Source organism: Babylonia areolata, chromosome 1 (genome assembly GCF_041734735.1).
Source record: "Babylonia areolata isolate BAREFJ2019XMU chromosome 1, ASM4173473v1, whole genome shotgun sequence".
Taxonomy (NCBI): Eukaryota; Metazoa; Mollusca; class Gastropoda; order Neogastropoda; family Buccinidae; genus Babylonia; species Babylonia areolata.
In genome coordinates, this window is record NC_134876.1 from 80,453,344 (window position 1) to 80,470,315 (window position 16,972).

A 16,972-nucleotide genomic window follows, 5' to 3' on the forward strand; every position below is an offset into this window, starting at 1 on the left:
CACATAGGCGAGTACTGTGTTCTGTTCAACGTGGCCTGTGAAAGAAATGTAGCTTACTTTATCATCTCCGTATTCTCCCCTTATGGAGTCTCCATGGACTGTGTGTTTATTCTTTAGCGTCTTTTCACAAGTAGTGATATTAGATGAACGGTGTATGTGTATGCTTGTGGGTGGGCATTCTCAGTGTGTGGATATGTGTGTGAGTGCATGTGCATGTGTGTGTGTGTGTGTGTATGTGTTTATGTGTGTGTGTGCAAGCGCATGTGCAAGCGCGCATGTGTGTGTGTTTATTCTGTGCGTTCAGCAGAGAACTATCCGGTATTTGCATGACTACTTCCAGTTTCGTAGTACCACCAAAAACTGTCCATTCATATGCCGGAATCAGCAGTATTCCTGATTTATGATTCCTGAAATTCTGACAGAGACAGGGATGCACAGGGAGGGAGAACACAAGAGAGAGCAGACAGGGACAGAATGGATGAAACATGTCATCCATTCCTGTTGAGGATACAGAAACAACAAGTGATATACACAGAGTGCAGACAGACAGCAGAAGACCAATTAACTCTACTAAGTGTTACCTAAAAGAAGACCAACTAACTCTATCAAGCATTACCTAAAAGAAAACCAACTAATTCAGTCAAGTGTTAGTTACCTAAAAGAAGACCGACTAACTCTATCAAGTATTACCTAAAAGACCAACAAACTCATACTAAAAGAAGACCAACAAACTCTATCAAGCGTTACCTAAAAGAAAACCAACAAACTCTATCAAGCGTTACCTAAAAGAAAACCAACTAACTCTATCAAGTTTTAGTTACCTAAAAGAACACCAACTAACTCTATCAAGTGTTACCTAAGTTTCAAGTCAACTCCCTATTTCAGCGGGTCAGTGTGACCTCCTTTCCTCCCATGAAGGATATCACTGTATCAATGTATCAGTGTCACATCACCCCACAGGAAGCCACACACACACATCTCAGTACTGTGCATGTGTGTATGTGTCACGACACCCCTAGGGAATACAGATATTTCTCTTCCACACAAAATTTATTCTCTTCCGCTCTGTCTATCCCACTCACGCAACCTTACACCCACAGCCTATACTTGCAAAAATACAACAAAAAACAAATGTATACCATAACTACAAAAAAAAAACGAAACGAACAGATGTCGCATACAAAACTACCGATTCTCTCAAATGTTCTCAAAAGCGATTTTTCACACACACACACACTCAAGGAGAAGACAAACCACCCCAAAACCAGAACTGGTACACAGATGTTCGTGCTTTAGTCTTTGGCGGGTTCAGCAAGTTTTTCTCTTAAAAAGGAAAAAAAAGGGAAAAAACATTAACACACGGCTCCAGACAAACGGACACGTGGCGCAGAAGTTCGACCAAAGGCACGAACCCTCAACCAAAGGCACAGGTGCCAGAACTCAGCATACAGCGCCAGGCAAAGGCCCAGGCTGCACGTCAAAAGGCCCGGAGCCCAGGACACCAGTCACAGGGCAGGAGGGGGCGAAAACCCAGGACACCAGTCACAGGGCAGGAGGGGGCGAAGACCCAGGACACCAGTCACAGGGCAGGAGGGGGCAAAGACCCAGGACACCAGTCACAGGGCAGGAGGGGACGAACACCCAGGACACCAGTCACAGGGCAGGAAGGGGTGAAGATCTGGGTCACCAGACGAAAGGCCCGGGACACCCAGCACACAGCGAGAGCTGCCACAGGTAGCGTACGCCAACGACCACCACAAAAACAACAACAAAGACAGACGAAGAAACACCGAAGTGGCTCCAACGGAGGACAGGCGGCCCTCACTTCAACTGGTGCCAAGACGTCGGGGTAGCTACCCCACCAACAACGAAGACGACCCGTACACTACGGCAGTCGGGCTGCAAAAGCCTCGAATATTGTTGCTGCCCAACAATATTTCATATTCGCTCAGGTGAGCTGAGTAATATGCATGCACGTGGTTCGTGCGCAATTCGAGACTTCTACCCGAACTGAAGGATGGGAGAAGGAGGGAAAGTGAAAGAAGAGGGTGGAGAAAAACGAAGACGGGTCACACGCCCTAACTGTCGTCACAAGTTGTGACAGTATATATGTTCTATATGGCCTGTTTGTGTTGTGTAGCTTAGTCATCTGTCTTCTATGTTTTCCCCTAATGAAGTGTTCATGACAGGGTTGTGTGTGTGTGTGTGTGTGTGTGTGTGTGTGTGTGTGTGTGTGTCTGTTTTGGGAAGTTCATTAAAATTTATATGATACAGTCCATGCACAATTTTTTATGAGTAAAAAGAAAAAAAAACAAGTATATTCTTTTTACCTTTTCTGAAAAGGATTTTTTAAAAATTCATCAATATAGGTGCAGCTGAGCAAAATCTGATCAAAGTTTAAACACACACACCAAAAAAAAGGAGACCTTGTCCTTATATAACCACCATCACGCTGACACACATTTGATGGACTGTGAACAAAGGTGTATCTACAAACAACCGAACCCAAGACACTGATCCTTACACTGATTAAAGCAAGCCTGGACTTTTTATCACTGTCCCACTTGGTGCTAATCAATCGCAAAAATGTGACATTTTTTTCTTTGAACTTGACAAGTCAGGAGCTGTTAACCCAGAAATGAATCAAGTTCTGACTGTATTAAGTAATTATGTGGATTTTTTTTTCAGTCAAAATCAATAATCGTTTTAATCATCATCGTCATCATCATAACAATAACAGAACCACAAAACAACTTTTTCAAAGAAAAATACCAAATTTAAGCTTATATGAAAACCTTTTTCAAGGTATTAAGAAAAAGCAGCCATCCAAAGAATATGTTTTGGACATGGGAATATCAACAAGCTAATCTATGTAGATTCCAACATCTTAAATCTTACATTTTTTTCAGAAAAAATCCTCATTTTCTTTTCTTTTCTTTTTTCTTTTCCATACGCAGTTAAGCAGTTAAGAAAGAAAGAGTAAGTGAACAATGTCTAAGAAAAATGGATCAGCCAAAAGAGAACAAGAGAGGCAAGGCCTTCAAGACTCACTTGTGATACACTTAAAAAAAAAAAAAAAAAAAAAAAATTCAAAGCTTTTTATGTATTGAGTATAATTTCAAAATGTAATGTTTAAGATGAGAAAGATCAGTTTAAGCAAATCAGTTTAGCATTAATTACAGAGTAATTTCCCTTTTTTACTATCTGCACCAAAAACGTTTGCAAAATAAATAAAACTTCCATGCTTAGCAAAAGAAGTTCCTGTTTGAACAAAAAATGATAATAATGACTTTGCTCTTGTTGTTGGGTCAGAATATCAGATCAAAGTGCCAAGTTTAAAGAATACAAAAAATATAAATATAACAGTAAATGCATTTGCATATAATTAGGCTTCATTTTTTATTTTTTTGTGCCCATCCCAGAGGTGCAATATTGTTTTAAACAAGATGACTGGAAAGAACTGATTTTTTTTTTTTTATGCCTAATTTGGTGTCAACTGACAAAGTATTTGCAGAGAAAATGTCAATGTTAAAGTTTACCACGGACACACACACACACACACACAGACAACCGAACACCGGGTTAAAACATAGACTCACTTTGTTTACACAAGTGAGTCAAAAATTCACCCCCCCCCCCCAAACCTCCCCAGACCTCCCCCACCCCATACCCACACACCCATTCACAGCCTCTCTCTCTCTCTCTCTCTCTCACTGTGACTGTGCTTCTTTTAGATCCTGTCAGCTGCCTGCACTGACCTGTCCTATCGCGCAGTTTGGGCGAGATCTTGGCTGATGCTGTGAGGTACTGTATGGCCTCCACATTGTGTGCCAGTACAGCCAGGTGCAGCATCCCCGTCCCATGGTCCATCTGCTGGTCCACCCCTGTGTGGACATGAACGATCCTTTCACCGATGTATCAGTTTCAGTTTCTAAAGGAGGCGTCACTGCATTCGGACAAATCCATGTATGCTACACCACATCTGTAATGTTAGGCAGATGCCTGACCAGCTGCATAAACCAACGCGCTTAGTCAGACCTTGAGAGCATGCATGTATGTATTTGTTTACCTGTCAGAGTGGATCTCTGTTTCAGAATTTCTCCAGATGACAATACTCTAGTTGCCATGGGTTCTTTTTCAGTGCGCCAAGTGCATGCTGCACATGAGACCTCGGTTTATCGTCTCATCCGAAAGACTAAGACGCTCAGTATGATTTTTCTGTAGAACTTGGGAGAAAGGGTGAGAGCAGGATTCACAGACTCTCTGTATTGGCAGATGAGCGTCTTCACCATTCTGCCACTTTCCTCCTCATTCTGTATTATTAAATCTCAAGGGATAGTGACACTTTGTAAGAAAGATTCCCCGTAAGTATACATTCCAACTCATCACCAACGTTCTGCTTCTGATACCAGGCTATCAAAAATCCCTGTTGCAAAGAAGAAGCAACAGGGTCAGAGATCTTTAAACAGCCAGAAAAATTGTGACGTTCTGTCTCCCTAAATTCTTTTAAGCCTGTTTTGTAAACATGTCTTTTCCAACAATAGTAATTTTCCAGTGTTGGTGTTGGTACACACAACACACACACACAAACACAGAGATACATACACACACACACACACATATAGAAAGATTTTTTAAAAGAAGAAGACAAGAAAGAAAACTCTAAGTGAGGTGTGTCGCGGGTGACTTACGCACAAGCTCCAGCTCAAAGAGGCACCTCAGCAGCCGGAGGGGGCCGCAGGTGACGGCCAGCTTGCACAGGTCCAAGATGGCTGAGTCCCGCAGCACCGTGCGCTGGACCCCACTGTTCTCAAAGTGCTGCCGCAGCTCCGACAGACTAGGCCACAGGTCGGAAAACTGCACCTGTGTATTCATACATATAATGATATATGTATCTATATATGTATATATATATACATATATATTAATTATATGTAACTATATCTACATCTTTATCTACACACACACACACACACACACACATATATATATATATATATATATATATATATATATATATATATACATATGTATCTATGTATATTTGAATGTTTGTACGTGTAAGTAAACAGCTTTACACTACTGTTGTTACTACTTGCCCCCACTTCTACTGTTGCTACTACTAATACTGCTACTACAACTACTTCTACTATGAATTTGTGTACATATATGTAAATAAACAGCTTGACGCTACTTTTGTTACCAATAAGAGTTGCTACCGCTTGTAATACTGCTACCACTACTATAAATGATGATGATCATTATTTTGTGCTTGTCAAGCACTTTGAGCTTGGTCTCCAATAAAGGATAGATTCTATACAAGTATCAATAATAATAATACTGTACATTTATATAGCGCCCTTTCTCACTAAGAGCTCAGGGCACTTTACATGAAAGAAAAATATCACAAGTAACATAAAACATTCATGGCCACTCTTTCTCAAAGAAAGAAAGAAATTTCACAGAAGAGAAAGAAATTTCACAGAAGCCCTGGACGGCTCACACTCTCCCTTTCCCACTCTACATACATCCAAAGTGAGCTGTTGGAGAAAAGAAAGCTGAGAGTACTTATAGACAGGTTTTAAAAAGATGAGTCTTTAGTGATGAGCGAAAAGCAGAATTAGAATCAGATGCACAGATCATCATCATCATCATCTTCATTATCATTATCCCCATCAGAGGCACATAATTGTGTGATTTCCAGCCATACCAAGGATGCGTTCCTCAGAACACTGTTTAAATCTTGTGACTAACACTGCAAGTGTTACACATTCTCATGCTTGGTATACACTGGCTTTTATTATCATGAAGGGAAGCCCTGTCACAATGCCTCAATACCTCCACATCATCATCATCATTATCATCATCATCATCATCTATCAGTATAAAAATGTGTTCTCTCAGTCCATTGCATATTTTGTCTTAACTGCAAAAGCTGCTGACTTACATCTTTGTCTGAATCACACATCTGATAATATAACACACACACACACACACACACACACACACATACACATCCACACGCAAAAGAACATACATGTTTCTACATGCATATTACTTGACCAGTGTCATAACACAGGCAGGTTATGGAGACAGAGAGGAAAACCCACACTCACTGTTTTATCTCCATGGTGATATGGATGAAAGGACAATGATGGAGTCCAGAAAATGTTGCGCATGTCATCGTTACTGTCTTCTCTGGCTTCTTCCGTGTTAGACACTAAGGAGTCAATGAAACTGCGAGCTTCCTGTTCCAGTTCCTTGTTGGATGGCCGGCCGTCAAACGTGTGTGAGTGGTACCTCTTGCAGCTGCACTGCAGCTCACAAGTCACATCCTGCAGTGCAGGCAACCGCAGCGACTCATGCAGTGTGCTCAGTGGCTCCCTGGTGCTGCTCAGACTGAGCAGGCTGCTGCCGGTCGCCAGGCTGCTGCTCCTGGAGAGAGTGAGACTCCGCATCAGCTGTGCCTGGCTGTCCAGGGACTGGCTGGTGGTGTCCAGCCTCTGGCGAGCACTGGCCAGTCTGTCCTGCATGATGGGGGTGCTGATGTTGCGGCTGAAGCGGCGGTGGCTGTCCAGCACTGTGCCGTCCACCAGTGGCTGCCGCTGAAGGCTGGAGATGGATGCCCCCGGCCGCAGCACGCGGAAGCCTCCTGACGTCTCTGGCACCACCTGGACGGACTCGGAAAAACTCGGTCTGTCGGGACCGCCTCCCGGGTGAACAGCATCATTGCTGCCGGTGGTTGGGTGCACACACACTGACTGGGTAAGCTCAGCCTGACCTTGAAGTGCCCTGGGTCGGAAACTGGAGCGACACAGGAACTCATAATTCGGGGTGTTCCTAAGGGGTGTGCTTTGAGGAATGGGCTGGTATGAATTTGGGGTGTAAGAAAACATTGCTTGATTTTAAATTGATCTTCATCGAAGATTCTTTATAGGAAATGGACACAAGACAAAATCACACATTTCAAAAACAATATTGCAGTCAATGAAAATATACAAATCTTCAAAAAGATCTCGAAATACACATCATAAACTGTTACAAACTGCTTCTGCACAGTACTAGAAATACCAAGACTGTTGAAGAGCAACATCTCATTTATCAGGATTTGTATAGATTCTGAATCATATGGTTTTCCTTAGACTGTCCGATCTGAATATAAAAATCAAGTATTATTTCAAGAATCAATATTGTCTTTCTGAAAGATATAACAGATGCTGGTTTCGTGAGTGCAAAACCACTGCTTATTGTGTTCCAGATATGTTAAATCATCTGTAAAATGTCTTCAGACAATAAGAAAAACAGCTGCAAAAGTCATATAACAGTGAGGTGTGATGGAAGCTACAGCAATCCATACTCCTTTGGTAAATGCTGTATTCAGAACAATCTAATGTTTAAATTGAAACTGACAATGACATTTTAAAGCTTGTAGTCCACTCACAGTTCACTCATACACAAGCCTTCCCTATAAATAAAGACAGGTAACTGAAGCTACAACATTTCACTTTCATTTAAGTTTGTGCATTATTACAGTTTAATCAAGATATAGCAATTCTGATAAAGGTAAAGCATAGTTATTCATGTGTATGTATCTTCTTTATCAAAAGTTTTTCAACAATATTTGAAGGAGATTGAAAAGTATAACACACTCAACAATATATAATTGCGAGGAATAAAAAATCTACTGAACTCAAACCCAAATCACAAACTTTTCAGAAAAACAAATGAAAGAATGGGGTGGGTTGTCTTCAAAAAAACTAAACAATGTTCTTGCATCACCCCTGTTTGTATCACAGAATGCTGAAGTCAAGTAAACACAGTCAGAGTTATGGTTCAATTATGATTCTATCAACAACAACAAAAATAATCCTTTTCTCCATGGTTCAGATTACTACACACAGAGCAGATATTAAATAAACGATAATCTTAAAATGAACATGTCACACACAGCCAGATTTCTGTTTAGTTTCATACACAGCCAGTTTTATGTTAAGTTAAAAAGCAGCAATTATCATCATCACTGGGTCAGGGGGTGGAGACAAGAAAAGCCGGACTGACAGTGTTCTTCATCAGAAGAAGAGTGCATCAGATCAGGAATGCATTAGTTGTTTTTTTTGTGCAAGGCATGTAGAACAGATTCATCAGGTAAAATCACAGTGCAGCCGCAACAGTCATAGCAGTGTGCAGTTTTTGCATCGGGAGTAAACAGTGCATTGGGGGGAATACATGGGAGATGATTAAAACAATTTTTTTTTAAAGACCTGATCCCCCCCCCCCCCCCCCAAAAAAAAAAAAAGAAAAAAAAAATTCCAGCAGTATGATCAGTCTGCAGGAGAAGAACACGAACACATTTTGAGACAAACGAATCATACAGGGAGGATAGAGAGGAATTTGCAGCAGTGGTGTGGTGGATGATCGGCGTTAGCCTGTGGCGGTGGTGCGGTCATTCTGGGCTGAGGAGCTTCTGAGGAGTGTGAGGGGAGAAGGAATGTGGTGATGCTGTGATGCCATGCGAGCCAGGAGGTGGAGAGAGACTGTAGGTCGGCTCCTAGGTTGCTTACGTCGGCTCTGAGGCGGCCAGAGCTGCTGCCTGCGACATGTTCTGAAACCATCAACACATCCATGCTGCTGGGTTTTGGCAGATTCAATACACCTGAAACTAGTTACTCAAGTCAGAACTGGTAAACAAGACCAGTGCTTGCTTACTCTCCCTCTCTCTGAGTCTCTCTCTTTCTCTCTCTCTCTCTTTGTCTCTCCATATTTATTTTCCATATATTTCAACATCCATGTATACATACACACATGCAGGCACACACACACACACACACACACCCACACACACACACACACACTCACACACACACTCACACACACACACACACTGAGTGTGCACTGAACAAATGCTTGTCATTTTCAGTCACTAAACAATTTGTAATATTTTCACAGGAAAACACTACTTCTTTGAATCCTCATGTATCCAGACCTTAATTTTCAGATAAACAGTCATTTATCAATACAGGCAAAAAACACAATATCATAATGAGCAGAAAAAGAAATACTTGATGGATCCTTTGACATACAAACCATGGAAATACAATGCTTCAGATAAAAATACTAACTGTATTAATAGAACACCTTATTCATGTTACGAAGTATCAGAACCTATCAAAATATGTGGAAACAAATCAGAACCCAAATCATACATTCAAACACAGCTGTTACATGTTATCCATTATATCTAAATCTTTTTGTTTTAACACGCACAGAGTACCAAAAATTGAGCATATGATGCATATATGTGGGTGAGACTAAACACAATGTTCATACCATATAAAATCATCAGGTTTCACATTTACCATCTCCAGAACACTCACACACACCCTTAATCAATAACCCCCTTTCCTCCCTCAACCCCCCATCCCCACACACTGAAACCAAAAAAAACAAACTGAATAATTATAATCTTATTGCCAAGTCCTTTAGAACAGATCATGATACAAAAGCTAACAAACTTTGGAAACAACAGACAAAATAAAACCATACACTTACAAAAATGACAATATATCAATTTTTTTTTTAATGCTGACTTCTCAACAACAGCAGCAGCAACAAAAGAAATTAATAAACCAACACAAATAATCAACAGCAGAAACATCAACAACAGACACACCACTACCACAAACCAAAGGCAAAACACACAAACATGTCCCATTAAGCTTAAAAATAAATTATAAAAAAAAAGAAGAAGTTGTTTTCAATTTCCCCATGTAAGATTTCAAACAAGGAAAAAGAAAGAAAAGATGAAGAAAAAGACAACGGAAGAAGGGATGGCAGAGAAGGGCAAGGAAAATTATTATCATCACGACAACAAGCCAGATGACAACAGCTACAATGTTTCAGGAAGAGAGGAATAAGGAATATCAGGTTATCAAGAAGTAGAACAACCTGTCAACATCAATCACACCATACTCTGTGTGTGTGTGTGTGTGTGTGTGTGATACTGAATAGATCACCATAAAAATGTCAATATATGTAACGTGATAAACGCCAGTTCGCCAAAATGGTTACAAACGGTGTCTGGCTGATGTATATGCGACTGACATAACATCAGTGTAAGACATACATCACTGCTATCTCTCTTTCTCTGCTGGGATTTTCTCTGTGTATGTGAATGTCTGCGTCTGTGTGTGTGCTCACGCACGTGTGCCTGCATATGTGCATGTGTGTGTGTGTGCATTATATGTGTATTGTGTGTGTTCATGTGTATATATATATATATATATATATATATATATATATATATATATTATGTGTGTGTGTGTGTATATATAATGTGTGTATTGTGTATTATGCGTGTATTATGTGTGTGTGTGCCACGTGGTAGTGTGTGTGTTGAACTCAAAGTCAAGTGTCCCTAAAGTGTAGAATGTCATTCTACTATGTGTATATCCCTCCAACAAACCCCACTGTGAACTGCCAATGCTGAAGATCTTGACGTGAACCAACCAGAGGCACTAATCTCTCTCTCTCTCTCTCTCTCTCTCTCTCACACACACACACACACACACACACACACACACACACACACACACACGACACTTGTCACTGGTCCCTTCAGTTTCCAAGCACACAGCTGACAAGATGTCAGTATAGCATGACAGTCAGCAAAGATAACTGTTAGTCATGGAGCACTCTTGTTGCATTGCCTGGTGGAATTTGTGTGGTTTCCTCAAGTGTCTTCTTACTATCTCTATGCTCATGTGCTGACACTAGATTTACTGTGTACTTATGACAATAACCGATTTGTCTTGGTTTCACACACACACACACACACACACAAACACACACACAACCATAGGGATCAGTGGGGGTGTGGGGGGGGTGGGGGTGGGGGTTCACCCTCAGTAGTTTTTATGCTTTTCTACACAAACTTCTTGCCCCAAAATGGCAAAATCTCTGTGCTAAGATTAATGCATCTGTTGCATCTGTTGTGTTCACTGCCACACTAGCCTAAGGTCTGAAAGCACCCAGAAGAGACCTTGACGCCAATCGGGTCTTTTTAAGGCTGCTGTGACCAGTTTCAGTTTCACAAAAAGCTGTCACTGCATTCAGACACAGCCATATATATATATATATATATATATATATACACACACACAACAACACATCTGCTAGGCAGATGCCTGACAGCAGCATAACCCAATGCGCTAGTCAGGCCATGGGTGGATTTCTTCTGAAGAATTTTGCCAGAGGACAACACTTTTGTTGCCATGGGTTCTTTTTCAGTGTGCCAAGTGCATGTGGCACATGCGACCTCAATTTATCATTTTTTGTCTGCATGACAATTTATCATTTTTTGTCTGCATGATGCTAAGTTTGATTCTCCAGTCAAACTTGGGAGAAAGGGCTAGAGCAGGAATCGAACCCACACCCATAAGGACACTGTATTGGCAGTTGAGCATCTGATCCATTCTGCCACCTCCCTCCTGCTGTGACCAAGGCTGAACTGTATGATTATTACTGGACTTCCTTGTTCAAAACCAAGCCAGAACAATGTGCACTTTTCAACAACAAAAAAATAATACAAACTATGACAACACAAATGACATCATGGATACCCACCTAAGTTATAATATTGATAACAAGTTACTCTGTACAAGCCATGATAACACACACACTGTAACTTATGTAATAGTACTAAGACAAGGGTTTGTTTCAATATCAAGGTTTTTCCATCTGACTTTTGTGAAGTTGCCAATGCTGTTTACTGACCAACAGACTACAAGTACAAAGGAGCAGCCTGGAACAGTGAAAATATTATTGAAGAATATCTTTTACAGCATATAACCATTTATTATAACATTCTTCAGAAAAAGGTTTAAAATATCAAAAATAAATCAAATAATGGTGCAACAGCAAGCACTATGGACTGAAAATGAGGGGGATTTGCAGGCTCAAATCCCTCATAAATATAAATATAATGACAGAATACTTCAGCGTCATCCGGCTCCTACCCTCGCCTCAAATCGGAAGACTATCACCATGGAACTAAACAGTAAAGTGTCCTATGCTTCAGATTAGTCTTTGAGATCCTGTAGAATATATGTATTTCATACAACACAATTCATGCTACTTGTGAATGAAGAAGGCACAAAGAATCTTAACCAAGCTTATTGTTTTTCTGGGGATTTATTCTTTGGACTCTTTATCTCTCTGTCTCTCTGTCCCTGACACCTCCTGTCTACTCACATTATTGTCTTCCTACCCATCTGTCTCTCTCCGTAACACTTCAACATACACACACTCTCTGTCTCTCTGTCTCTGTCTGTCTCTCTCTCTCTCACACACACACACACACACACACACACACACACACACACACCACACACACACACACACACACACACACACATACACATCAAAGTTTTTAAGGTAAAAAGGCATTGCAAAATACAGATACAATCACATGGGATAAAATTAATGCACAAAATTCAATACATGTACAAATGAATCATTTAACTAAATAAGCAATTCAGTACGCTGGTTTAAAAATAAGTACAGAAGGAAAGGAATAAAGGACACAAGAACAGATGAAAGAATGAAAATAAAAAGTAAGAGACAGTACAAAAGAAAGAAAGAACAGACAGAATGAACAAAAAGATAAAAACATGTGAAACACATCTGTACATTATAGCGTCACACATAAACAAACCAGCATCACCTGGGGATTCTCATCTTCCATGATCTGTGTCAGTGTCATCGTCTTATCAAATAAACCAACAAGAGGCCAAACTATGTATAAAACCTTCCTCTCTTTTTTTTAAATTTTTTTTTGGATACTATTATTATATGTGACATCTTTCTCTAACACAGAAATTTTATCCTGTAACCTTTCTACACAACACAAATCTAATTCTTCACTGTCTCTGTGATTTTTTTTTCTCGCTTGATCTCATCAGCACAGGAGAGTGACAGATTACAGGTATTTTGTACAGGACAAGTTCACTATATGTACTGCTCACAACTTGCTCCTGGAAAATTATCAGCCAGGTAACGATGGTGATTCTTGATCACCCACTGGCTCGTTCGTGTTCATGAATATTCTGCTTACTGGCAGCCATGCAAATGTGGTGTGTGCTCACGCATTTGTTGCGGTAATTAAAAACAATGGAGCCTGACAAAAACAGAGGTGCTGTATTACAGCAACACTTGATGAAAGATCTTTTGATGTAAAATAATATCTCTTCAAAAAAAAAAAAAGCACAGAAAAAGAAATACTGGAGGAAGAAATGCATCGATCATAATATTTTCACTGATTGTATTGTTGATCAGTTGGCTGGGTGGCTGTTTTTTAGTTACTTTTTTTTTTGCTCTTGATACAATTCAAATTTAAATTTTCTGAAAAGTTCTTGACTTCATTACAAACTTCTCTCTCTCTCTCTCTCTCTCTCTCTCTCTCTGTGTGTGTGTGTGTGTGTGTGTGTGTGTGTGTGTGTGTGTGTGTGTGTGTGTGTGTGTGTGTGTGTGTGTGTGTGTGTGTGTGTGTGTGTGTGTGTGTGAATAGAAAAGAATAGATTTTATTGTCATGAAACCGTAAGGTTTATAAGACACAAGTGCAATGGTAAATGAATGAACGAATAAAAAAACACACAATTAATCAATCAGTTAATGTGTATGTATGTGTGTGTGTGTGTGTGTGTTGTGTGTGTGTGTGTGTGTGTACCGGTATAGGAATGTGAAAATGAATAGACAGACGTAAAATTCACACATGTCATTCTAAATGAATAAATAAATAAACACAGCACTGGAGATATATGGGAAAGACATCTTTTCAACACGTATCTGACTTTTACATAAACACAGTAAATCTGAGTAGATATATATATAGCATACAGTATCAATCACTTTGAAGCCTGTTGTTTCCCAAATTTGACAATACATACAAAAACGCACACTTAATCTGTGCATCAAATGTCCACTGAAACTGACAGATATAACCTTCTTAATCTAATATGTGTTCAACATTTATCAGAACAGAGATATAGCTTCGACAAGAAATGAGACTATGATAGAGGCAGACATTGTGTCAGACTGACCATCTGACCAATACAGAGTCGGTCATCATACACACTTATTATCAAGATATCATTATTCTACTGTATACAAAAACTGCCATACAAAAAAAAAAAAAAAAAAAAAAAAAGACCATTCACAAACAAGCAAGTCATTTATTTCCAGTAAAGTGACTGACACACAGTCACCTCTGTAAAGTTCATTTTCACAAATCAAGCCACAAAAAAACATGTACAGTAAACATGTTTACTGCCTTTATTTAATGTGTATGTATACAATACTAGGTGCACACAAAATGCTTTTAGTTCTATCTGATCTGAAGGGGTGTGTGTGTGTGTGTGTGTGTGTGTGTGTGTGTGTGTGTGTGTGTGTGTGTTGTGTGTGTGTGTGTCTCTGTGTGTGTGTGTGTGTGTGTGTGTGTGTGTGTGTGTGTTTGCACATGTGTATGCAGTGTGTGCTTGTCTGCATGTGTGATGTGTGTGCATGCATACACAAACATGTGCCTCCCTCTCACTGCACACATTCATACACTGATGAAAGTTGTATCATGTGTGTGTGTGTGAGTGTGAGTGTGTGTGTGTGTGTGTGTGTGTGTGTGTGTGTTTCTGTAAGTGTGTTTCTGTGTGTGTGTGTTCGTGCATGTGTATGCAGTGTGTGCTTGTCTGCATGTGCAATGTGTGTGCATGCACACACAAACATGCGCCTGCCTCTCACTGCACACACCCATACACTTATGAAAGCTATATCATTGTACATCTCACAAATCATCCAATGCACGTCTCCACCTTTTTTCCTCAGCACAATCAAAACCACCATAAATGCCCTGTATTAAATCAATGATTCACCGGATGGAAACAAATGAAAAACCTGAAATGCTGATAAGTCACATTCTGGTTCATGTGACAGCTACTCATTATGCACAGAGAACCACTTCAGCACTGCATCAGATAGTATGCCAAACTGTCTCACATGCTCTCTCGATCCATTCCCTCAAAACACTGCTCTTCACATGATGGCATGTTATAACAAATAATGTAGAATCTGAATTTCCAGAAACCACAAATCTGCATCTCTTGTTTTTTTCTGCCTTACTCAAGTTACTGTTTCCAACAATGTAACAACAGACTAGTGACTGTACACACCAATTTCAGTGGCAGCCCTTTGTTATCTTTCTCTGAGTTGTGGTTTCTTTGTCTGTCTTTTAATGTAAATTCAATGTGTGTGTGTGTGTGTGTGTGTGTGTGTGTGTGTGTGTGTGTGTGTGTGTGTGTGTGCATGTGTGTGTGTGTGTGTTTTATGCTTGATCATTGAGTCATTGTGTACATGTTTTCACTAAGACTTAAAATGTTAGAAAAACTGGAAGAATAAATGAATGTGAAATGGATTATAATGATGGTACCAAAAAGGCTGTCAGTCCAAGAGCAGAAACTAATCAGTATGACAGAATCTACATGGACAGCTGACTCTGGCAGATATTCAAAAGCACAAGAACCCTTTTCAGCCAGTAAAATCTTGCCATGAAAGTCAAATTAAAAGCTGAATGGAATGGTGAAAGTTCTAATGCAACTTAATCTCAGGATATGCTGGGCTGGTGCACCCATGCGTGCGCTGGCACGCACGCACGCACGCACACACACACACACACACACACACACATGTAAACAATTTCTCTTGTATTGAACTATAAACCCAAGAAGCATGTACTTAATCTTAAAAATACCATCTAATCCCATCACTTTCCACATATTTCCAAATAAAAAAAACCATTACCTATTTGACTTTTATAACTTCTTTTAATATTGTCATATCAGTGATGCTCTTGTGTCTTCTTTTCTTCAACCTGACAAAAGAATCCACTTTCTTTAAAAGCACCAGTAATATTTAAGTATTATTTTACAAGGCAGCTCCTGGTGACATGCCCCACAGAAAAGAAGTTTCATTAACAGAAAACAATTTTAAAACAAATATTCAAAATCACATTGTGTTTTAAATGTATCTTACAAACCATTCTCTGTGTTTCATTAAAACCTGCTTACACACAATGGGATATACACACAAACAAGCTGCACACAAACACACTCACACACATATGTATACATGTAAACAAACAGAAGCAGCAGCAATGTAAAGTCATGACTACTTGCATAAATTTGTGAATATGTACCACACAAACTCACAAACACAAACTCTCTCTCTCTCTCTCTCTCTCTCTCTCTTATATATATATATATATATATATATATATATATATCCCCCTCACACACACACACACACACACACACACACACACACACAGAGAGAGAGAGAGAGAGAGAGAGAGAGAGAGATGTGTGTTGTTGCCTAATATATATATAGATTTGTTCATACTGACACCTCACAGAAAATGAAAATGAAAGTAAATAGCACAGACACACAGACACACATTCATAAATCACACTTTAGCCATCGACGTACTGTCCAATGACCCGACAAACCTCATTCAAATTCGACAAAGCAGAATTTTATGTCTGATATTGTGTAGTGGTAAGAACAGTGGAGAAAACTAACGTTAATTGTCGGAGTTTCGTAACGCTCCAAGTAAATCTGCTTTCTGTTTCTTAAAAGCGCATCCAATCGTAAGAAAGAGAAAAACACAATAAAACCTTATAGCGAAAGTAAAGGATTATCAAATCGCAACGATCACTGCCAGATCAATTCAAGAACTCACCATTCTTCTCTGACCCATTCGTGTACCTCCAGTGTTTGTTGCAAGCACTTGGCGGAGAACTGCCCGAATAGATTGTTGACATCGGCTGACACCTTCTTCCGGTTCACCTTTTCGGGAGCAAGCATTATTTGTTTATACTACATTTATTCATTTACCATCATTTGATGTGGATTGTCCATCGGAACTTTTATT

General features: G+C 39.8%; 1 protein-coding gene across 4 annotated transcripts in view; it reads right to left on the reverse strand.

Moving 5' to 3' along the window:
- The window catches only part of LOC143287987 (uncharacterized), a 51,932-nt gene extending 35,081 nt beyond the window's left edge, over positions 1 to 16,851 (reverse strand). For 2 of the 4 annotated variants that reach the window (XM_076596248.1, XM_076596240.1), the window contains exons 1-3: positions 6,117 to 8,265; positions 4,692 to 4,863; positions 3,759 to 3,884 (exon numbers count right to left, since the gene is read on the reverse strand). In XM_076596248.1, coding sequence (XP_076452363.1) covers positions 3,759 to 3,884; positions 4,692 to 4,863; positions 6,117 to 6,896 — 1,078 coding nt within the window. In that variant the 5' untranslated portion in view covers positions 6,897 to 8,265. Of the gene's footprint in view, positions 1 to 3,758; positions 3,885 to 4,691; positions 4,864 to 6,116; positions 8,266 to 8,561; positions 8,603 to 12,721; positions 13,027 to 16,780 lie in introns of those variants that run through there. The other 2 variants (XM_076596263.1, XM_076596255.1) reach the window with 2 other exon arrangements.
- Between the last annotated feature and the right edge of the window lie 121 nt (positions 16,852 to 16,972).